This window comes from Pavona decussata, unplaced genomic scaffold (assembly GCF_977016875.1).
Source record: "Pavona decussata unplaced genomic scaffold, jaPavDecu1.1 SCAFFOLD_179, whole genome shotgun sequence".
Lineage (NCBI taxonomy): Eukaryota > Metazoa > Cnidaria > Anthozoa > Scleractinia > Agariciidae > Pavona > Pavona decussata.
In genome coordinates this window covers 1,124,777-1,148,946 of record NW_028145589.1, presented here as the reverse complement: position 1 = coordinate 1,148,946, position 24,170 = coordinate 1,124,777, and the positions used below count along the sequence as shown (strand labels likewise).

General features: G+C 39.5%; 2 protein-coding genes across 3 annotated transcripts in view; both read right to left on the bottom strand.

The window, feature by feature from the left end:
* The window catches only part of LOC146463348 (TPR and ankyrin repeat-containing protein 1-like), a 28,205-nt gene extending 25,537 nt beyond the window's left edge, over nt 1-2,668 (bottom strand). The window contains exons 1-2 of the mRNA XM_085084600.1: nt 2,537-2,668; nt 19-299 (exon numbers count right to left, since the gene is read on the bottom strand). Of these exons, the coding sequence (XP_084940726.1) occupies nt 19-288 (270 nt within the window). The 5' untranslated portion in view covers nt 289-299; nt 2,537-2,668. The remainder of the gene's footprint in view (nt 1-18; nt 300-2,536) is intronic.
* A 1,069-nt stretch (nt 2,669-3,737) lies between these two features.
* Nucleotides 3,738-24,170, bottom strand: part of LOC146463347 (uncharacterized) — a 32,591-nt gene continuing 12,158 nt past the window's right edge. The window contains exons 8-27 of one of the 2 annotated variants that reach the window (XM_085084602.1): nt 22,828-22,937; nt 22,155-22,213; nt 20,703-20,875; nt 19,650-19,784; nt 18,112-18,462; nt 16,708-16,825; nt 15,482-15,614; nt 14,217-14,284; nt 12,415-12,444; nt 10,592-10,709; nt 10,122-10,222; nt 9,514-9,613; nt 8,797-8,950; nt 8,082-8,148; nt 7,687-7,753; nt 7,392-7,468; nt 6,631-6,757; nt 5,822-5,851; nt 5,354-5,515; nt 3,738-4,640 (exon numbers count right to left, since the gene is read on the bottom strand). In XM_085084602.1, the coding sequence (XP_084940728.1) occupies nt 4,554-4,640; nt 5,354-5,515; nt 5,822-5,851; nt 6,631-6,757; nt 7,392-7,468; nt 7,687-7,753; nt 8,082-8,148; nt 8,797-8,950; nt 9,514-9,613; nt 10,122-10,222; nt 10,592-10,709; nt 12,415-12,444; nt 14,217-14,284; nt 15,482-15,614; nt 16,708-16,825; nt 18,112-18,462; nt 19,650-19,784; nt 20,703-20,875; nt 22,155-22,213; nt 22,828-22,937 (2,267 nt within the window). In that variant the 3' untranslated portion in view covers nt 3,738-4,553. The remainder of the gene's footprint in view (nt 4,641-5,353; nt 5,516-5,821; nt 5,852-6,630; nt 6,758-7,391; nt 7,469-7,686; nt 7,754-8,081; nt 8,149-8,796; nt 8,951-9,513; nt 9,614-10,121; nt 10,223-10,591; nt 10,710-12,414; nt 12,445-14,216; nt 14,285-15,481; nt 15,615-16,707; nt 16,826-18,111; nt 18,463-19,649; nt 19,785-20,702; nt 20,876-22,154; nt 22,214-22,827; nt 22,938-24,170) is intronic. The other variant, XM_085084603.1, reaches the window with a different exon arrangement.

Here is a 24,170-nt window from a genome sequence, read left to right as displayed (position 1 = left end):
AATATCTAGGATAATCACCTTTGCGAAATTCCCACTGTTGGGTAATCCATGGTTTATAGCGTCTCCCATTTTATGCAGTGCTGCCTGGATATCACCTAACCGCCAAAAGCATTCTGCTTGATCCATAAGAAACGGAGCAGCGTCGTGTGGAGGGCAATTGAGTGATTGCAGCTGGTGGAGACCCATAGATAGGAGATGGAGCGCGTTGCGGTAGTCGCCAAGCTGCATGGCCCCCGTACCCATCATGCGTAACTGGTTGGCACTCTCTAAAAGGTTTACTCTTTCCATCGGACAAGCGCCTGTTATTAAATGAATCGAACAACGTCGCGACGCTTTTGGAGGTCTCGTCTTCGGAGAGGGGGACCGAGGGTATTTCATGAATATGAATTACACAGCTTTCCGTCATAAAAAAGGGGAGCCTTACATCCTTGTACGGCAATAACACTTTCTGAGCGAGTCAGTTAGTACCATACGTGTATTTCAAATTCATCATGCAAATTAGCGCCAGCTTATATCTAACTTAAATAGGGAATACGTTTGTAAAACTGAGGAGAAAACAAACTGGGGAATTGTAAGATTGTAATCAAACGTCCAACTTTCCATATTCACCAAAAAGTACTAGCTGCTGTAAACTGTAAGGTTTTTGCCAAGGCTGTAAAATGCAATCTAGTGGCAATTGTAGATCCAGTAGCATCTTTCTAATATTGAGTAGTCTTTGGCAGATTGCTTCACAGTAGAATTCATTGTACACTGGAAAGAGCTAGTCATCGAAGGCAGCAATTGTGCTGGCCAATATGGTTGACAGTTTCAGTGTAATAAACCATGAAATAACTTCCAAGTAAGCTTTAGTTTACCAACATAAATGACAATTGCGTTTGAAGCATAGTTTGCAATAAAAACCACAACTTTGTTCAGTTTATCTTTCTATTTCTTTTGTAAAATACTCTTAAATCAATACCTTTCACATGGTATATTATGCATACTTAAGAATTGGATAAATATTTTCGTCTCTCTGTAAAACGAGCATTAGATTAACACATGCGAATAATATTTTTTTGGGTAATTAAGGGCACCCATGCAACGTTTCATTTCGGCCTTAATCGCCTCGGAAATTCGGATTTAGTTGTAAAGAAAATCTATAGTTTTCTTCGTCAAAATGTCGCCTGAAAATTTCTTGTAACACTGGACAACTAATTCCATTTGTTTTCTGAGGGGTTAATACGTTGTTAAAAATACCAGAAAGGTCAGCTAGCATTTTCGTAAACCCAATAACAGCTAGAAAATTCGAGGAATGCGGAGAATTCGTTTCCTAAAACTTTCTGCAACCTAATTTTTCATTTAAAGCATCCTAACAGATCAATCTGTATCAGCTTACACAAATATGTCTTTAAAGGCCACAAAACGATCTGGAAACACAGGAGACAATTTTTAAGTATTTTGTTTGAGTGTTCTTTTTTGGTGCCCCCGGATAATACTAATCTCCTTGGAGTTCTCGAATATTCACGGTTTCGGTTTCTAAGTTTGCGATTCGAATTAAGCTAAAGAAATGTTGTTGTTTTTTTAAGTTACGTCTTGTAAAAGCGTTTTTCACATAAACACTATACAAAGCTTATCTAACTTAGTGACTAGTTGTCGGTCATTATTAGCCGGCATTTGATCGGAGAAAAAATGAGGGTGTTTGCAATTGAAGTCGCTTCACCATTTGAGTTCATACGATCGTGTTTGATCGAAGTGTAATGTCCACTTTCGATCGGCGACTCATGAGCTAGACATCAGCTAAATACGATGAGAGGACGAATTATCAAGCTGTCTCTGTTTAGGCTGATTGTGATTCGTAAAGAAGAGATTTCATAATTCCGTCACGTTTTCTAGTTCAAGGATTCACGGAATCATTGCAAACTGAACGAGCGACTTCGATCGGTTCCTTTATGTATGCACAGCGAAGTTGTATGACAATTCTACGAACTGCGGAATTTTATTGTAGTTTTGAGCTTCGTAATTTTACATTCTACAGCTACCGGCGATCACTTCTGATTCAGGAAATGATTTGAAAGATTTCTCATATCCAAGATGGTCTCATGGTTAATCCACACATGGCAAACAGCTCATTTCGATTAGAAGATAATTTTTATCACTAATATTTTGATAAGTTGAGTTAACAATCATTTCAGTACCTTGTTTTCTCATCAGTCATCGCCGTATTGAATTTATTTCAGCAACTATTTTCATCGGGTAGTTCAAGAACTATGCTTTTTACGGCCATACATGCACTTCCGGCACAACGTTTGCAAGTCCGATCATATAATTTACCCACGCAGCGAGCTGGCAATCTAATTCTGCTGTACTGTGCATCTAAATTTTATCGCTGACCACTCTTTCTCGCCGGCTTAATATCAAATACGCCGCTTACGCCAAGATAAACGTCTGTGTTGACTATTAAACCAACCTACTCTTTCAGTGTCTCTGTACAAAGTCCGTAGTGTTTTACAGGCTTCCAAAGAAATCAAATTCTATACTATTATACCCTATGCCTTACCTGTTTGAGGCAAAAGCTTGTATCTATGTTTTCCTTCGCTTCAAATAAGCATAGAACCACGCACAAACTGGCATCTTGCGCTTCTACGGGTACAAGTTTCAGTTATTTTAATTTGGAAATATATTCAGAAAGGTAATTTTTCTCAACCAACCAGTCGTGACATATCAGAAATAATCAGCCAATCGACTTCATATTAGACCATAATATTCACTGTTATTGCATATCCTAATCAATTCAGGTCACGGCAGGTTTTTCTCGGAAACCAAGCAACAGTTTCTGAGAAAAAAAATTGTCTGTTTTTGTGCGTGTTCAGCGGGTAGAGGAGGACCATTTTACTCTTGAGGGTAGGGGGAGGGGTGGGCAAATTCCTGCAAAGCTTTTGCTGAAGAAGAGAAATCGTATACAGCATAGCAAAACAACGAAATATCTCGTGAGTTACACATCTTTTAGTCACGAATTAAATTAATTGGAGAATAAAAATTGCCCAATCCGTCCCTCAGAGAGATCCCGTAAGGGGTTAATGCCGAATTGGGCATACTTGGGAAAAATGAATGGAATGTATTCAGTTGAGGGAATTTTAACAGGGGCCGGGATACTGAGAATAGATAAATCAAGAATCCCATCTGGAGCTCTTTCTCTTATCAATGGCTCGATGATTCAAAAAAGGAGATCAGCAAGACTGTTCCCATCATTCATTGCAAGGTAGTGTCGTCATTCCAAATAAGCTGAGTTATTAAGTTCCCGAAAACATATGTTATTACAATGCATTCTCGTCCCCAGAGTCGCCTGGTCCTCTTAGCCGCTGGAGGCTGGGCACGAAGCCCGCCGGCTAAGAGGGACAGAAGGCTCTGGGGACGAGAATGATTACAATGTGGTTAGAATTCGATTCACTGCTCTCTGGGGTGGGGTGGGGTGGGGTGACTGGATAAATGGTTCCACAGGGCGCCGCAAATCAATTATGAAAAAAGTACTGTACAGCAAAAGTCTGAGTCCCTCTAATTGATGTACATAGTTCGAAGCGGCGGCCATTTTGAATAATTTAGGATCGTTCGTCCACTTATTGGGACAAAAAAGGGCATAGTCGCACATCCCTTTAAATTTCGCTGGCTAACAAGAATCGTTTCCATTTGTTTTCGATGTTTTTATAATTTTTATTTTCTTACTCTAATACTTGATTGAGGCAATATTATGGCTCAGCATGTAAGCAAATAACAATATATTCAACAAACATTGTGTCTGACAGTATTCAGGCTAGAGTTCATTCAGACATATCTCAATTTACGTTACCCGATCAAAGCCTTACTGGCCTACTGCAGCAAGACCGCAAGGTGATCCATTATTTGCTATTATGAAGAATGGTTTCAATACAGCAATGGCTAATCTCGTACCCAGATCTCAGTCGCTTCGGGAATGTCAAAATACCGTGGGAGATCTGGGTACGAGGTTAAGCAATGGCTTGTCCGTACAAAAAAGAAAACCTCAGAGACAAAAGTTTAAGGTATTTCCCACTCTCGTATCCAGACCCAGAGATGGAATATTTAGGCGCTTCTCCCCTATGGCCAACGGTATTGTTCTAAAAAATAAAAGGAGCGGTCTCTCCCGCCCCTTACCTAGACTCCCGCCACCTGCTTTCCTCCTTCCGACCGCAACGGATAAACGCGAAATTTCAGACGGATTCTGAACAGATCTTTCGGTCTTGTCGCGAGGCTCCTCGAAAGCGATCCTGCACTCACTTACGTTGTTTTATAACGATATAAATAAGAAGATGTTCTTGATCTACAACAATATATGACTAGGGTTAGTCGGACAACTACAATGGCGTGTGAAATCATCACGTTATCAAGCGAAAAAAAGTCACATCTATTCTGCCTTATATAGTAAACACGTTTAAAAAACTACATGCTCGAAGACTATTCCATGAATCTATCTAATTATCTGCAGTTGTGTTAAGTATGTGATAGTTATGACGTGTGATTTTCATTTTCAAAGCTTTGTAGAAAAAATGGTCCTGATTGGTTCAAGCCTCGATGACGTATTGGCCACCTTCCTTGTAGATGTTGAGGTTTTTCAACGTGGTGACTGTAATCTTCTCTGGAGGCTTGTTCTGTAAAATATGAATTAAAGGAAGTTAATGAAAGAAGGAACAAATACATTTAAATTAACTTGCAGGGCAGGCCGTGTAGTTTCAGAACGAGCGAGTGCTCAGTATTTTCTTTGCGGAATGCCTTGCTGCCATCTTGGATCACGAGAAGCGGACTGCGGAGAGCAGAAAATGTGCCCGATAGGGTGGGGGTCAGGTCCCTATGTTTGTAAATCCAAGAGGGTGGCTCAGTGCACCAAGGACTGTTTAATGGCGCACTCGGCCATAAAAACAGAAAAGAAAAAAACCCAGCTAATTTACTTTTGTAAAAGGGAGTCGTTAAACGTTTTTAGTGCACAAACTTGTAATTATTTCGGAAATCAGAATTGAATGGAAGTGTTTCAGCACCAGATTGTCATTCAAAACTCAATTTCTTACTATTTTTAATTACGACCGTTTACAAACTGATAAGAATGAAAGCAAAACAGGTACCAGATTCACCAAGTCCTCCTAAGCTATTAAGATATAAGTATTGTTTCTTAACAATAGGCTATTGTTAGTCCAACATGAGACTTTCGTCAAGAAACAATAGTCAGGATAGATCTTTTAAAGTTAGGACGGCTTCGTAAATCTGACGCCTGGCCTATTGACCTGCAATTTCCTTCCCAAGGTCCGGAATTGTTTTGACACGCGGCAGACAAAATAATAGCAAAAAATAGTGTGCTTCAATTACTTACAGATGCCCTTTTCCGGGGTCGCCTCACGGGTCCATCTCCTAAGTCCGACTCCTTAGGATTCGTTTCCTGTTCGATGCTTTCGTAAACATTCTCTTCCGCTGGTTCCTCGTTGGCGGGTTCCGGTTTTGGCTGCTCCTCACGCTTGATGAAGTCTTTACGACCCTGAAATTGAAACAGATTCTCGAGTTCTGATGTGATACTCAGGTACAATGGCATAGAGTCCTTAAGTTATGACGTCACAAACCGTAGACATTTCTTCATCCTCTTTCCGTACATCTTAATAAATCACACATATTTCAAAAATTCATACATTTGTGACACTAAGAATTAATCAGCCTCCCCCCTCTTCGCAAGAAGATAAATTGGACAGCTACAGATCCCGTTAATGCTTGAGTGTAATTTTGTCTTTCAGTATCTCCCTTGGCTTTCTAGTCTTGCTATTTTACACTCTATTCTGAAAGTGCTTACCTCTCTTCCAAAAACAAACATGGCCAGAGCCTGAAATTAAACAAAACAGAAAAGAAAACTTTCTTAAGATCGGAATCGTTAACATTCAGGCTGGTGTGGAAATACACAAGAAAACGGCAAGAGAGGATATAAGTTACTGATATTACTACGCACGCATTTAACAGATTAAAGCCATACGGATAGAGCAACCTAATTTATCACTCAAAACCAACTAGAGAAAACCAATTCCATGACAGATGCAGATCTTAGCTACACTAGGGTTTTCTGAAAGGAAAGAAGCATGTCTTATGACAGTGATTTTAGTAGGCGGTCAGGAACAATACTTGCTACAATACAGGTTAATTGCCATATCAGTCTTATCGTAGCCACTTGAAAGCATCGAGTAAGAATCGCCCTTAAATCCAAAACCAAGCGATAGAGACTTGTGCAGGGACGCCCAGCAGTGAAAACTGTAGTAGTGGAAACATTTTGCTATCTTACCCAACTTTATTTTTTCACATTGTGCTATTGGTCGTACTCTGGAACAGGAACTAATTCAGTAATAGCCTTAACAAATCATTTGAACTGTGAGATCTGTTAACTCTAACACGGGCAAATGAAAGAAGATGTACTAGTATTTTGTATTCTTAAGGCTCCTTGCTCTCGATTTAAGGGACCTTAATTGATTTGTTGTAATTCGTGACTGTATCCTCGGGAGCCATAATGGATTAAGGTTACTGGCATCTCCTAATCAGGAATATTAAAAAATTAAGCCTAAACAGTCTATGATGACTGCGCCTGAGAAGTCTGTGAATTGTCACGTGACTCACCTGCATAATGACAAATGCTGAGAGTAAATATTGTTCAAAGAACCTCTCTTCCTCCACAGCTTGGTAAGCAAATGTGCAGGTCAACCCGAAAAATAACAGGAAAACGAAGTCCTTGAGCACGCGAAACCTACAATATACGGAATTCAAGAAACAGTTACTGCCTGCGATACCGGCGATTTTGATTTCAAATACGTTTTTCAATGGCGTAGCAAAATCGTCACACGGCCGTGGGGAACCTGGAGCCTTGTTTTGCGTGAATAACCAAATGAATAGTGTAGGAAAGACACGAGGAACTTTTAAGCGAAAGTTAAAACTGAACGTTTTGCCGCAGTTGCGGGTAAAAAGTTAGTTAAGTTAGGTTTTCGCAAAAAAGGATTTCTATTAAAGAAATAGCTGCTGAGTTTACAAGAGAGTGTGGCTGTGGGACATGTAACTGAAACAAGCCGATCACACATTCGCCAAAAAGTGAACTTAGCACCACATAGGAGCCTATGACAGCTGACCAGCGTTAGTTGGAGTAAAAAGCAGCTGGTAAATAAAACGAGAAAGGTTTATCTTTTCATGAAGAAGCCTTGACGATGCCTGACTGGAATTTCTTGAATTTTTTCAGGTCTTCAAATCTGCTGTCAACAAAACGCGTATAACTGCTGTAGGTAAAAGGTATACACGCCGCCGCTCAGTCGGTTTGACTGTGTCATTTTGTTGTCATTGCATGTCGCAAATAATACAAGGTCACCTAACAGGATTGTCTCAAGACTAACCTCATTTCTTCGTAATCGTAGCCGTCTTTTACATCCTGGGTTGGAATGAGAAGCTTTATCAAGACAGCCGCATTGAGCTGAGAAAAAAAACAAAGGTTCAAAAAGTTTCGCTAGGTGATCAATGGTGAAAAATCAATACCAAGTTTAAGCATTTAATCGGGAAGCGTCAACGTGACGTCATCAAGACATGTCACTTAGCAACGCCCATCCCGGAATACGACGAACTGATTTTGGAAGAATGAATTCCAGCTTGATAAAGTTGCTTTTTGGCCTGAGTGTTTATGTGATTTCTTACCAAGGCGATGATGATGACAGGACCAGCATATCCCCACATAGCGCTACCAGCTGCTGCCTCCCAACACCTGTTTTAAAAATTATCAAAATGAAGCAGTTAGCAGTTCAAAGGTGTGTCACACCAATCAACAATTGACTGTTTGTACCTTTTATGACATGAAAAAAAGCTCAGATAAAATATTCCTGTCAGCTACACTTATCTAACAGAGTCAGTTAGGTGGAGCGCGTCGGTGTGGAATTTGGCAGTGTACCATGAAAGGGTATTTTGTTTAATCACTACTCACGAGCTCACACTATGACTCGACCAATAGTTACTAATAACACAAGCGTTGAGGATAAACTTTTTTCATAGAAAAAAAGAGATAGCAAACTAGTAAGACCAACGAAGATGCTTACACGTCATCTGGGCTCTTCGGATCAATCTGTACCCCGATAGCGATAAGAGCGAGAAGCATTGGCAATCCTGAAATCAAAGAAAATATTTTCGTGTAAGCATACTACTGAACTAGTTTATAATTAGCGTAGAAGACACAGTTCTATCCCCTTACTCCTCGAAATGATTTTGTCCTGCCACACCTCCCAATAACTAAGAACGCCATGAATAGGCTAGCACGAAAATAATGCACCAACAGGAAGATATGAAATGATTTTCTCAAAGGGAGAAAAAAACCATAATCGGTTTTTAGCGATTTTTCCAAAACTAAAGTAAAGTAGCATGAAAAAACAAACCATAAGTTTTGGGTTTTCTTTCACTCTTAAATGTCTTTTCGCTTTATTGATGTGGAAAATAATATGTACCTGCACGAAGAATGGGTACCAAGGAGTGAATATGAGGCTGAAATATACTGTGGCTCTGGTTTTGAAGAAGGAGGGAAGGAGTGAATGCCAGATGAATGGAAATGATGAGGAATGGACCTTATGCAAAATTGGCTGACATTTTAAAATTTTTTTGCCTGCGTTCAAATTAGCCTCACTAGCCTCATTCAAGGTAAAGTATTCTTTTGATTTTTGAACTCAAGAACGAGGTTGGTAGAGATAATTTGAATACAAACAAAAGGATAGTATTTAAATGTAAGTCATTTTTGCATAGTATCAATTAATCGAGTCTTACCCCATCCAATGACGACATAAACAATCTCGATATTGAGGTTTGAAGCGAAGATTTTCTTGATTTTTCCATGGATTCTCAGTCCGTGGAGCAGAAGCCAGCAAAATTCTGCCAGAACGGAGAAATAAACGGCGAATGCGAGAAAACTACACAGGGTCTGCAAATAGAATAGAACGCAGTTTTTGCAGGTGCGTTTGGATTTGTTGTTGTTCTTATTGTTTTCTTGTTGTTTTGTTTGTTTGTTTGTTTGTTTGTTTGTTTATTTGTTTTCTTTTTGCAGCCTTCCCTCATCGCTCCCAACTTTTCGCCCCTATTAGGCTGGATATTCTTAGTTGTATTTGCAATCTAACCGCCTTTACGAGCACTTGATTTCCCTTTCTGCTTGGTTTCCCAAGATGTGTGCTATAGATACCTATACAAGGAACATGACTCAGCAGTCCTGTGAAATATCATTTAGAGGTTTAATCTTTAATAGATCTCCTTTATGATCGTTTTTATTCATTTAATCTTGGTCAAAGTTTCAGTAGTCCTGCTCCCTTCAAGACTTCAAAAGCTCTAATTTTCACTAGACCCTGATAACCTGCAGCTGCATTGTTTTTTTTTAGGACTGTGAACATTGTTCTGTTGTTCGTTCTTTTGTCCTCTCGACCAACCATGTAAGACATTGCAAATGCTGTTTGCATTTATTTTAAACAAAAGAACTTGTGAATGAGTGAATACCTGTTGAGCTTCAACATGTGCACCAATGAGGAAGACTGACTGCATCACAATAATGGCTGCACACATGTTAATGCGCATGACCTCTCCTCCGTGGATTTCACTGTAAGAAATGACCACTTTAAGATTAATAATTAAATACATTGACGGCAAGGGGAACAGTTTCTAAAGACGAATGTCTGGTCTATCAACAGAGTTGATAACTAAAGGTAAATTGGCCACCGAAAGGAGATTCAGTTGATTTGATAATAGTTAATCGAGGGACTGGTTATAAAACCTTGCCATGAAAACAATGATGCTGCTATATATGTTGGAAGGGCCGTGACCCTGCACAATCCTTTAACGTTCACACCATAGTTGAATATCTTAACAAAAACGCTTCGATTGGTCACTTGCTCCAACACATTCCAAATTCTATTGTTGTTTGTGCAGGGTCAAGGCCAAAAAGGCAAGCAAAAACACATAACAAAGAAGTTTGTAAGGTTTCATAACCATTGCCTTGAATTAACTATGATTTTATTTTGATCTCTTGGATTTTGTTGATAACAATCTAACCTGTTTGTACAGTGGCCTTAAACAAAGTTGTGACAAGTCTGGCTTGGTTTACTTACATTTTCCATACAATGTGCGCAATGGCCAAGATGAGAATAAAATATGAAATCCCCATTCCAATGTAAGTATTCGCCAACAGTTTGAGTTTGCTGGAGTCAATCTAGAAGAGCAAAGATACTCGGATAATTAAAGTTATTATCCAGACACGAGTGTTTTACTGGAAAATACACCACTCGTAAAATTCATACGAAACTACGTCCAGTTGTCCTGCAAACGCGTTTTTTGTATATAATGAAAAGAAAATTACAAGGTAGCTTAAAGTCCTTGAAGATATGAACTTTATTTTCGCGTGTTAAAAACAATATTTTACTCACCTACTGCGCTCGATCGTAAAATATTGCTTTTACCACTCGAGAATATAATGCATACTTTCGCGCTGCCGTGTAATACTGACTACTGACTTCTACTCAAAGTTAGATCTTTGTCAAGACATGGTTTAGACGGGCCAATATAAATTCTTGGCCAATACCTTTTCTTGTCCAATTACAGCAAAAAGACCTTGGCGATCACAGGCGCAAGACGTGTGTGTTATGTTAGTTGATATAACAGAGCAGCCTCGCCTTGTCCAGGCGCCAGTAGTCTGGAGCCTGCAACAAAGTTATGAAAGCAATAAATATACAGTGTTGATATAATTAACGTGGAAATTAGTTGTAAGAAACAGATGAACAATTCTGTCTGGCTACAAACGTTTTACGAGGATCCGACAGGTCAAAATAGCCACAATAAAAGTCATACCACAGAATTACTATGCAAATTTGGTACGGTGAGGTGGACTGCGCCATGAAAAGGCTGTATTTGTTTATCAGTTACCACAAAAGTAACCTTTATTGACGAGATATTTAAGGATATCTACACTCAATAACTTAAAAAGGCTGAATATATTTACGTTGCTCTTCTTCAATATTCAGTGAGCCTTTTTTTCAAACTAAGGCCTAAATGGACAAACATGGGATGGTAAGCCTGCGAAAACTTTGAGTGCGTCAGAAAGCCGGGAGAATAGTTAGTTAGAATGTGTTGACACTTGCGACAGCTTGAATTTACTATGAACTGCTGAGCTCAGATCAGACAAGAATAATGAGAAGAGTTCAAAAGTTCATTTATAGTCGACGTTTAGCTTTGCAACACTCTTGTCGACTTTGTTGAGTCTGATAAATTATATATTTTTATATCAAGGGTATGCGTAAAGTCGCAATTCTCATGCCGTTGAATCAGCTACCGGCATACTATCATCAACTCTTCTTTACTCAAAATGAGTCTGAACCATCGTACGCGGTGGTCAATTCTCGATGTTGTTTAGCCAGGGCTATACAGGTTTTACTAGTCTCAGGCAATTCATACGAAACTGAGGTGTGCGCATGTGCGAAATAGTATAGGTGCACTTTATATGTTGCTCATTAAAGTTTAAAGATAAATGTGATTGGCTGGCGATTTATGGGCGAAACACTTTTTTTAAAATGGACGTGCATATGACTTGATTGAAATCCAAAGGAGGTGAATCATTTAAAAGTGACAAGTAAAGGTACAGATTACAGTGCCAGTGCTTACGAGGCCTAAGTGTCCGTAGTACAGAGCTGAAATGGCGGCCGTCTCTAATGTCATAGAGGGCTAGTGCAAAGAGACGGCTGACGTTTTAGGAAATACAGAGACACGGCTGTTATGAGTTTTCGTTTCTCTTAGAAAGTCCAAAGTTTGGCTTAGATGTTAGTTAAAGCTTGTTCAGCAGCTAATATAGCAAGAATACGGCTGGAAAGACAAGAGCCTTTTAGGAAAGCCTTTGCATGTGCCGGAGCAGTTAAACAATTTTCATTTCATATTTTTCGCACAAACGGAAAGAGAAAACTTTGAAGCCACAATTAACAGCTGTCAAGTCCATAGTTGACTTTATTCTTTTGTTCTTTTGGTTTAGAATGATGTGCAAGTCTGCGGAAGTAATCTGCCGATGGAGTTTCTACGTATGGCCTCTGATTGTTGTCAAATTTTAAAGCGGTTTTCAACTGATTATCAAAAGTAATTGGCTTAAGCTTGGTTTTGCCTTACAACGCTCCGTGATTGGTTAGTAATTATTCGCGCCACTTTTTGCTCGCACGCGTTTTCGCGCGCTTGTCGCCGTTTACATTCACTTGTTTTGAATTCTGATTGGCCAAGCCATTGCGCTACTTTACGTCTGTTGGGATTCGCCAGAGTTATTTTTAGTTTTGGTTTTACGACAATCAATTGTAAACCGCTCTATGGTGCATGTCGAGTTAAGCAAAACTAACAACTCCATTTGGTTGGGGCTCGTCAGTTACTTACAGCTCAGTGTCGTCATTTGGCTGTTCTCTCCTAAGAATACGAATCATATTTAGTGTAAGTCTGATAAAATTATTTCAGTGCAACATGCAAACCTCCAGTAACTTTTTTCGGCATCCGGACAGTTTCGTGGAGATAATGTACGTGTCTGCATTAAGCCGCTAGGGGGGAGAACACCTCTGTTTTGACTTTTGACCGTTTTAGTTGACTTTCTGAGAAAGTTTAATTCAAGAGAGTATCCACTACTTTAGGTAAGACGTCCTTTAAGCATTCTGGTTCAAAGGTTTGGGAAACTGTGCCCTTTGGACTTAAATGTGCCCCCTACAATAAGTTTAAAAAAGGATTGAAACACCACCTTTTGATGAATCAAACTTGATTTTACTGCTGCTTTGCTTGATTTCATTACTGATTTAATCTGAGTTTATGCTGCTATTTACTTGACCATTGCGATGTCCAACTAGAAAGCTCTTGCTACTACGGATACTGCACACATATGAACCATATCTCTTAATGGCTCAATGTTACCTCTTTATTCTTTCTTTCTTCTATTTATAATATAACTGAATTGTGTGTAAATGTTCTGTATAGTGTGAATAAAGAATTGAATAGAAGGACAGGTGGCAAATCCACCGTGGTAATTAACGGAACGCTTGAAGAACAGTACAGATTACGTGTAACTACTCAGCGATGGATGGATGACCAAAGAACTTTAAGAGTATCTCTGAGTAAAGGCAAGACAGGGCGAAAAAAAAGTGGGAAAGATTACGGTGGAGAGAAAAAAAACGCGTCCAAAAACGACATTTAGGTCGTGGCTTAGAGAAGCCTAGCTTTCATATAAACCAGCAGCACATTTTGTTTTACTTCGCGGCTTAGCTAAGCGGAGGCTTTAAGTAAGTTTCGGCTTAGGTTCTCTCGAACAAACGGCCCTATTGACGGGAAGGCGAACTAAGGAGAGATGGTTAGTTTGAATTTTAATCGGATGAACCAGATCAAGAGAAGCATGATTGATTACCAAAGTACATTAGGGTTAGGGTAATTAGTAATGCCGAGATAGAGGAAGACGATGGCGGAAGGTTAGTGTGGATTTTATTAGTTGAAATAGGAAATATCGTAACATAATGAAATGTAGAAAAAGGGAGAGTTCTGTAAAGAGACAATAAATAAGTTACGCAGATATTGAACTGCTGGACACCGATTAAAGGGAAACGATACTGATTTAAAAAATTTAACTATGTTGTCAATTAAATTCAAAAGCATCCAAATGGGGTATGCATGTATAAACTGATTTGCTTAGTATTTTGGAGAGCGAAGAAATATATTCAGTAAACTTAGCTGAGAACAAGGAAAACTTGCCATAGTAAGGTTAACTTACTTGGACTTAAAATAAAAATTAATTTTTTTGCTATGGCTAGAATATAACTATAAGTTTCCAGTGTTTCTGGGCAGGTTCTCAAAGCTTTTAAAATCACATTTGGGGTTAGTTTCTCAAGAAGTTGTTGTGCTGCGTCGATGAGGTAGAGTAAACGAATGTTCGGTTCATCAGACGTAGAGTTAATAAGGTAATTTGGCCACTGTAAAGAGAATGGAGTGTTCCATTGTTTTTACGGTGACCAATTTACCTTATCAACTCCGTTAATAGAACCAAACATGCTTTTAAAATCATCACTTATCAGCACTGAGACACACGTACCATCCCCGTGGTATGGCCAATACCGTACGCATGCGCACAAACCACGGGGATGGTACGTGTGTCTCAGTGCTGCTAAGTGTTGTTTTCAAATCATGTTTACTTGTCCTGTACTTACTTGGCTTTCTCATTCCAGCTCACGCAGTACTTCTGGCCGTTGTAAATCGCTGGAAACAGTTTCTCGTTCTAAAATGAGTAAACACACTTCAAAATAAGCAGGATTTTTATAGTAAACATAAAGCATTTCAAGTAGACATAAAGCATGAGCGTCCGAGTAAATCGACTCCTGAGATCGAAAAGGCTTGCTGTTGCTCACAACTGAGAACGTCCTTGTACACGTGAGAGGTTAAAATTTGGCAAGGAACGTATTGCACTGAAGTTTGAGTTTTTCAGTGAGAGGTACGAAAAGCTGATGAATAGTCGGTTAAATAAAAACTGAACTAAGAGTTAATAGTTACAATTCCAACAACTGACATTATTAATATTTGTCCCACGCCTCCTGTGCAGCCCCTCACAAGTTTTTCTAGCGCGCTTTTTCGTCGTAACACCAATTTACAAAGTGGGTCAGATATCTTCTGGCATGCAGGGCCCAGTTGTTAGCTAATCCTGGGTTAACGTGAACTTAAATTCAAGTTCAATTCAGTACTAATCGATAAAGATGCTTCAAATATATTTTCGTCCCTTAGCTTTGACTTAGACTTTACCGATAGCTTAAAGTCAGCTTTTAAAAACATTTTGATGAGCGAGATGAAAGCCTCGGGGAATTAGCGTCAATCGGTTTTCGAACAACTGGGTCCTGGACAATATTGACCAAATGGAGGCTGAAACAGTCTCTTAAGATTTATGGCATCAATACTTTGTATTTTTAGAAGCAAATAAAAAAGTATATATCAATCAAGTTAACAATCAGTAAGTCGATGCTTTGCGATCTCCTGTTTCTATGCGCGGAGGAATATCGCGCCTACACCCCTCACCATGAACCCCACCTAAACCAACCTCGCTCCCAGGAGGAGATACCCTGGGAACGAGGTTGCACCACAACCGGATGTGTACTGAGGACCAGAGGACCGGGCTCATTAATAACAAGCTCTGTCGGTTTTCAATTGAATGTCGTAAAAAAAAGAAAGCAATACCCTGGCCAATCACAACAGACGCAAACAATACCATGAACCAATCAGAATTCGAAGGAAATACATGTAATCGGCGCCAAGCGCGGGAAAACGCGTGAGAGCAAGTCACGGTTGATTTTGGTTTTGCTTCTTACTGGTTGAGAAAGTACGCCGAGTTTTGCTAACCAATTGCGCAGCGTTGTAAAACCAAACCAAACACGTTTTGCTTCGATATTCAACTAAAACCCGTTCTATTTTTAATGGAATTTCTTACCATAACGTGTTCAAAGTTGATAACGATTTTGTTTCCATGAAGTATCGAAAGATCACGGTCCATATGAGTACTTATTAACCGGGAGATGACAAACACCTGCTCTTTAAAGATGCATCCTTGGTCAATGGTTTTGCTGGAAGAAAAAAATAGACATGTCATTGCACTTTACGTGATCACTTTTACTTTTCAGATCTGGTTGTTTTTTACTCCATTCTAGAATCTAACCGAGTTAATTTTGGTAGTTATCGAAACCGTTAGTGATAACAATTGACTAGTAATAGCAATCGATGATATTACCTATAGAATGTGCCACAAACAGAATAAAACCGCCTAACTTGTTTACAACAAATAAGTATTTAAAATGGCAAAAACTCTCCATACAAAATGTTTTTTTTTAATTTGGACTTAAATGCTTGGACAGCGCTGGAAGATTTTATGTCTTCTGGGATGAAGTTCCAAAGTTTCATTGCAAAAGATGAGAAGTCGTGATCGCCGTACTTGACTGATTTAACTGAGACAGAGAGGTTCAATATATCTACCACTACAATCACTGGGAAAAAAAGCAACAGTTTTTGTAAGCAGCCGGGATGGCCCATTGATGAACAGATTAATATATCTGCGGATCTGCGTATCCATGTACACTCGACTAAGAAACAGGCATTGAACATGTCCCGTGCAAAGAGTGAATGGTAAACAGTGCGACCTGACGGAACTATAATATGCGCATAAATCGTGGGGTTTTTTGTCTCTTTGTCTGCGAGAGATATGAAAATTTTAGCCCTAAAAATCGCATGTGCTTTTGTTTTTTAGCAAGAAGAATGCAAACAAGTTCACAGGCCAAACACTTCTCAGAAAGCTTTTGTGTCTTATCGATACCTTTAACTGTGACAATGACGTGTGTTTTTAACAGTAATTTCACTCGCGCTTGTTGGATATGAGATGATAGATAACCAACGAGGCGCGTAGCGCCGAGTTGGCTATAATCATCTCATATCCCACAAGCGCGAGTGGAATAATTGTTTTATTGAAAACAATCAAGTAATATTGGTAGGCCTTGCTGATTTCCTTTTCAAGAGCAAACAGAAAACAATTTAAGGTCGCTACTTCTCGGGCATGGTTTAATGGCTCATATACCATGGCCGCTAAGCCAATCAAAACCCTGGAATTGCATTATACAATGATCCAGTTTTTAATAAAATAACTACGTAAACTTGACGTAAGCATACCTGTCCGAAGTACACGTGGTTGCAGTTCCCAGCGGGTAATGCGTGCCGTTCACATTTGGACTGTAAACCATTGTCAGAGCGGTAACGTATTGTGGAACATACTTAATCACTTTTTCCTCTGAAAATAAACACATTTTGAATCCAAATCAGCCAGGCTGAGTATGTTACGCCCGGTGAATAGAAGATCGCAATACTGTCGGGTGGAATTGAATTTAGTTAGACGTTGAAATTAACGGTGGCGCGTTTCTTCTGGGACAAGAAGGGATGCACAAAAAGCATTTCTCTTTCCGATATAACGCACAAAGCGAAAACTTTCCAACGGCATAAAGTAAAGCCACGCACTTGTTACAACGTTTTTGTGCAAGATTGAGTTGCTGTTTCGGAAGGTCTTAAACGGAGTCCCAGTGAAATACAGCCTTCATTTAAGGTTGATGCCCCAGTGGAGATTAAATAGAACCCCTCCCCCCGGGGGGAAAGGGTACTCCCTATTCTGCACCGTGCGAGGAGGCTCCGCCCGAAAGGAGTACCTTTTTCAGGCCGGGAGACTACAACAAGATCTGTTTTTTTGTCACTCACTCGATCACAATCATTATTTATCGATTGTAAATTTATAGCCCTTTAATTCAGTTGATTCTGCAATGTGGCAAATAAAAGGTATATTTATTTATTTATATTTATTTATTTATCACACCTTCAAGATCTTGCTCAAGTTTCTAAATGGCAAACTTTATGCTTTAATACATGATGGCTTAGTTAGATCGAGACTCAAGCAGAGGATGCTTACATGAGATCAGTATAACTTTCAAACTGGTTCGTCGTAGTTCCTTGTTGTGGCCCTGTCTTCGTTTAAATACCAGACCCCCCCCCTCCCCCCCAAGTGTCGGTACGAATCATCTTAGCTAGTGCAAGCTCACCACAGCAACTGTACCTGATCCATCCTCGGAGACCTAGGGGCAGTTAGTCGGGTGGCAGGGATTTTCGTGGGCGAAAGTTTATTGTAAGAACGGTACCATGTAACTTTCTTTTCAGCTATTTCGTTGCATAATCGGAAAGGAAGTTTACGCGTGCTCTGATAGGCTAAGAGTGAGATCAGAGCACGGGCCCATTATGCAAATTAGGGTTAGGCTTGAAAATTGAAATGCTTTTTTTTTTCTTATAAAGATAGCTATGTAATAAACAACTTAATAACCTTAATAATATTTAATGATAATATTTAATAACTTTAATACTTCCAGGAACAAATGATGTTTTTGTTTGGGTCCTTTTTAACTACTTAATAACCGAGAGTGAGGTCGTCACGGTAAAATCTCAAACCTCGGCCCAGTTTGAGATTTTCCCGTAACGACCTCACTCTCGGTTATTGAGTAGTTAAAAAGGACCCAAACAAAAACATAATTGTCTTACTTCTTTGCTCTGTATGCCACTCAGCTCGGAAGCCTTTGAACGTTTCGCTCTTATCTGAATTGAACACAACCGACAACATCTGCCCTGATGACTCAAAAGTGCGCGGGCCCTGGGTCCCACACATCCGGTGGGTAATCATTCGTTGTTCATCTGTTGCGTTTCCATCGTAAAATTCCATGTAATCATAGAAGCACTTCTTGTCCTTTTCCAAAGAAAATTCCTTCAGGAATAGCTTCACGGTGTGATTAACTGGAGCCGTCAGCACCCACACACAACGCACACCTTCAGGGTAATTGTTTGGAAACAGCGGGGAGGTGATGTTTCCACCGCTTGTCTTGTGAAACACGCAATCTGTGATACAAGAATAAAAAAAGTAGCTTAGAATTCACGAAACCTTCCTGAGTTAAGGACGGTGCCTACTAATACAGAAGTATTTTTGCGCGATTTATCACTATGAGGGAAAAGCAGATCTAAGCAATGGCTATTAAAATCCACAAAGAAAATTGAGGGTAACCGCCCATTTTTCAGAGATAATTAAGCAACAATAATCCAAAAAAACAGTAAAATACAAAGCAGTGTATGGCGTTTTTTCCATGTTGAAGCTTTATTATCTCTGAAAAATGCATGGTTATCCCCAATTTTCGTTTTGGATACCAAAATCACTTGCTAAGTTCTTCTTTCTCCGCATAGTTTTAAAACGCGCAAAATATCTTTGTATTAGTAGGCACCACCCATAGGAAACACCAGTATCTCAAGATGCACAGAACGTATGCGCAGTAACAAAAGTAGGCACCGTCCTTAAATTGTATCCTAACTATTGTTTCTGAAAACAATGAATGTTTGGTTTATCAACAGGATTTATAACTAAAGGTGAATTCAACAATGTTGAACGACCTGTTCAAACGCCCCCGACATTTGGTTCAACAAATTGAGTTGAACGCATGTTAAAGCAAGTGTTGAAACCGTTTAAACAGGCCTTAACCCCTCTCAATTTCTGAACAATAGTCTATTGTTGCACTGACAATAGACTTAGACTATTGTTGAGAAACAATACTTAGGATATATCTCAACTTCGTGAATCTGGCCTAGGCCACAAAATCTGTAAGCTCAAGTTCTTCTCTTTCGCTACTTTTCAAATGCATTCCTGCCTTTAAACTAAAAATAACGGACTTGCAAGCACCCCTCTTACCCCTTGAAAACGCAACTAACTTTAGGCATACAATGCAAAATCGCCTAGGATCACCCATGCTAGCGGTCACAGTTCAGCTGTGTGAATACCTTTCGGTTAGCTTCGTCAATGATCAGAAAGACTATTTTGAAAGCTACCCGGACCGGTGCACAGCTAGCGTACAGCCCGGTGTGAAAATAAAGCAAATATGAGCACATAGCTGTACAACTTTTGTAAAAATGTTGGTTATAGGCCAAGTGTGACATATTCGCTCACAGAGGTTAAAACTTGCCATCAGTAGTCAGCCGAATAGTGGCATTTTCTTTATGCGAGAAAATTCGCTCCAGGCAGCGAGCCTTGGATTTCTTACCACACTTCCGTGTCTCTTCAGCGGGGCCATAACACTGTCCTCCATTGTCATGGCCCTCACAAGTCCGCTGTCTTTTCGTATCAAAGTTGCTGTCACAAGGATTCCACTGACCCCACTGTGTGTAATTGCCATCAACTAAGCAACAAAATGAGTTTGAACTTCAAACCACAATATCGTATAAGAGCAATTTTCAATTGAGTGTCATTAAAGCAAACTCAAAGGAGGGTCTGCATGAGTTTAACTGGCTAAACTGATTTTTGTATGAATTTTAATTGCAAAATACTTTCTAATAACTTCGCAGCTAAAATAAATTGCTTACGAGGATGGCCCGGAGATCCTCACAACTTGTTTCTAGAGGTTGTGAGATCATCAGTGTTGATCAGAATCATTCGAAAGTTCTTCGGAAATCTTCGGGTGATAGTCGGCACTCTTCGGCTAATGACAGGAGCACTGTTGATACGATACGAAACAGCAATAGCACGCGTAAAAAGCAACAGCTAACTGAGATATGGCAACTGATAGCTGAGGAATGGCGTAAATATTAATTGATAGCTAAGAACCAGCGCCTCTATGCAGACCCTCCCGGAGCAATTACTTCGTTTTGTCCAATCATAACAAACGTAACTAAACAATACAGTGAACCAATCGATAGAAGTAAAATTAATACAGAGACGCGAGCATAAGGGCTCCTATTTTAGAATGAATATGGGTAATTATCACAAGCGCAAGTAGCAAGGATTACAGTTTTTCCTTTTTCTTGGGCCTGCGCGTATTTCACGTCTGCAAGTATCTTTCTAGAATCCTACTCTCTACCTGTATGCTCTCGTGCTTGCGTTTATTTATTTGTTTGTTTTGATGCACCAAACCCTTGTGATTGGATTGAAACTTGCAGCGCGTTTGTTTGTTCAGTCTAGTATTTGAATCAAAGTCTTATGCTTGCCCTTTGTATTGACATAGTAGTTTGTTTTGAGACAAGCTTGTAAGCTTGCTTGTGTTTATGTTTGTGTGTACACAAGGTGCCTGAATCACCGTTAAAAACAAGGTTTAACTTACCAACTTCTTTATATTTGGATTTGATTTCAGCTTTTTCCACTTCAAACTGCCCAAGGGTGTTATTTGCGGCTACACTCTTTAAAATGCTGGTCACGTTATCTTCGGTGATGTCTGGACCGTGGACATCGAGGTAGAATTGGGCCTTAACACCAGGTATCAAATCGGGTCTTACACTTTGAACCAAAAAAAAACATATTTGTTAGAGAAAGGAGTTCAGAAGGAAAGCTAAAAGTTTGAGGGAAAAAATGTTTCCAAGCCAGGGAAAGAATTATCATGGTCAAAATAAGTTAAATAAAATAAGGACCTGGGTATGACTACTTGCAAAACTTGAAAAGCGATAACAGGAGAAAAGCTAACGAACATTTTTTTGTCTTAAAAAAATATTTCTATATGATCAAAATGTCACAAGAATTTCTCTAGTGCTCTAAGCATAGATTATTTTATGGTCCATCAAAGTTCAGTATTTTGACCCACAGCGAGAAAAATATAATTTGAAGTAAATTTTTTTGTACGTACTTTTCCTGGCTAAATAAGTAGATAGTTTTTACTGATTTTAGTAGTTAATTACTTTAAAAAAAGTAATAAAAATAAATCACTTTATTTAAGTGTCAATGAATTTAGAGCAGAGCACTAATTGAGGATTGCACTTTTCAGATCGCATTGAAATTTGGAAATATTGGCTTTTGGAGAGAGAGAAAAACCGGAGTACCCGGGGAAAAACCTCTCGGAGCAAGGCCAGAGAACCAACAACAACAACAAACGCAACCCAGATATGACGCCGAGTCCGAGAATCGAACCCGGGGGCATTGGCCATCCCTGTCAAAACCACATTGCTTTTATCATCCTTGGATGGTGAAAGAGAAGTTTCACCCTTCATGGCAGATCACTACCAACAGTTTTAAGCCAAAAGCTTGAGCACTCTTTTGAAAATCGCTAACTTTGTATGGGTCGCCCATTCAAACTGCTAGGACACCCCCACGAAACCGACTCTAACTGAATGTTCTGTGCTAGATGGTTTGCTTTTTAAAACTGTTGCGCAAGCTTACAACCAGTTGCAAAAAGGTCGAGACGCCTTCTTCAAAATAAAATTTTCCCTACCCCCACCCCCTTCACCCTCTCGATGTTCCATGTTGATATTCTTTCGTTTGAATGTAAATACAAAATTCGTTCAACATCGATTCAGGGAGGAGGGGACAGATCGCGGACTGAAACTGACTTTAATATTAATATACGTAGAAAATCCGGCCTTATCAAAAGAAAGTGTCCCATTCACTTTTTGCAATTGCTTGTACCCAACCAAGACGAAGCTGACACAACGCCCCCACTCCACCCCACCAAAACGAAGATGAAGCGGTTTCTGATTAAGCTATATCTAAAACTCAATTTTACGGTTATAAGGATCCAATGTCCTTGACAAGTTTCTTTCTCAAGACTCAATAGCGTGGAACTTACTAATATTTGAAGGTGTGAATCTTGTCCACTTTGAGGTAGGATTCGAGCACGCGTTTCAGCTAAACAACAAAACAGCATATATTCAAGTCAGCGCTCATTAAAATTGATCACTTTTTGTGCCTGATAGATCTTTTACCTTGGACGAATGGCCATCACGTATTTACAGATAGCCACTTCGGCAGTAAACCAGCCTACATGCCTGCACGCTGATAAACTAAGTCATAAATGTGCATTTTATTGAAGGTTTAGCCCGTCGAAGTTGGTAAGACAAGCGAAAACAAAACCAAAACTACGAAAAAATCAGTAGAGTGCAGATGCATTCCTGGTGGGGAGGTACAAGATATCAAGAATGCATAGTAAAGTGCTGAGGCCAAATTGACATGATGTTATAAGTGCTAACCATATCCCATTCGGTGATCATGTGCCAGGTGTTTTTTGTCCACCAATCAGCTGGGAGCCTTCACGTGCTTAGTGAATTCCTGTTGCCAGATTCTCTTTTCACAGCAAACCGAGTATGTTAGTCCGACTGTTTTTCAGTTTCTCAATCACAGAACAAAGGGATTGGCAACACTAATTGAAACAGTGTGTGTAGGGTCATAGTTCATACATAAAAGCTGTCGTGCAGTGTACTGGGAAAATATCATCAAATATCAGAATAAAATTGACAATTTACCATAGCTGTAAACTCGTCGGTCAAACTTTTGTAGTATTCCAGGGAATGGCTTTCAAGAGATTCGTTGTAGATTCTGTTTGTGATTGTTATACTGGTTTGAAATCTTTTAACTGTAAAAAGAAAATTCATGACGATTAATCATTCATTCTATCAGTAATTCATTCATTTGTTCCTTCTTTCGTCTTTTAATTCATTCATTATTCATTACGGCATTACAATGATATGTATATATCTTATTCGATGGTTTTACATATAATACGCGCGGATATTTTGCGAGTTGCGTAGTATTTTTCCGAGCCCCGAAGGGGCGAGGAAAAATACGAGCAATGAGCAAAATGTCCGCGAGTATTATATGTAAAACCATCGAATAAGAGATTTATTATTCCACTACAAAAAGATTTTGTTATTTTGGCTTCTCTGTTTTGGTAACAGTTTTCAAATGCACCCGGCATCAACTGTCCATCGGTATATGGCGCGTACGAATGATGTAAACAACACAGAAAGCCAGTTAAATGTCTTTAATTTGATTAGATAAAATGAAAAGATAAATGACAAGTGAAACTTGTTTTCGAGTCTGCATCGTTTCAAAAACTATTCTTCGTCCAGTCCGGACATTGTTGCTCCTTTTTTCTGCCTTTTCCGTCCGTATTCGCTCTGTTGTAAACCGGTCCAACCGGGACACTACAGTGTATTACGGTCTCATATTTTGCGCGTTCTCTTGACCTTATTTGGTGAAATGACATAATAGTGGAATAATAAAGGACCGTAATTCACTGTAGTGTCCTGGTTTGACCGGTTTACAACAGAGCGAATACAGACAAAGACATTTCACTGGCTTTCTGTGTTGTTTACGTCATTCGCACGCGCCGAAACTGATGGACAGATACATAATGCCGGGCGTATTTCAACACACTTTCTAGAAAAGAAAAGCCAAAATAACAAAGTCTTTTTATGGTGGAATAATAAATCTCTTATTCGATGGTTTTACATATAATACCCGCGGACATTTTGCTCATTGCTCGTATTTTTCCTCGCCCCTTCGGGGCTCGAAAACATACTACGCAACTCGCAAAATATCCGTGCGTATTATATGTAAAACCATCGAATAAGACATATTTATTATATGGACAGGAGTGTTTTACTGAAAACTAAAACACTCGTAGAATCCATAAACCACTACATCCGGGACCCGAGTGACGTATTTTCCGTATGTCACTCTCGCGAGTGACATATCGGCAATGACGTCACAACCCCCGCCTTTTTTGTTGAATGAACTTAGTTTGCTGTTCAGAATAAAATAATGGCGGCCGCAAGATTTGTTGTGGAAAGCGACGACGATGTAA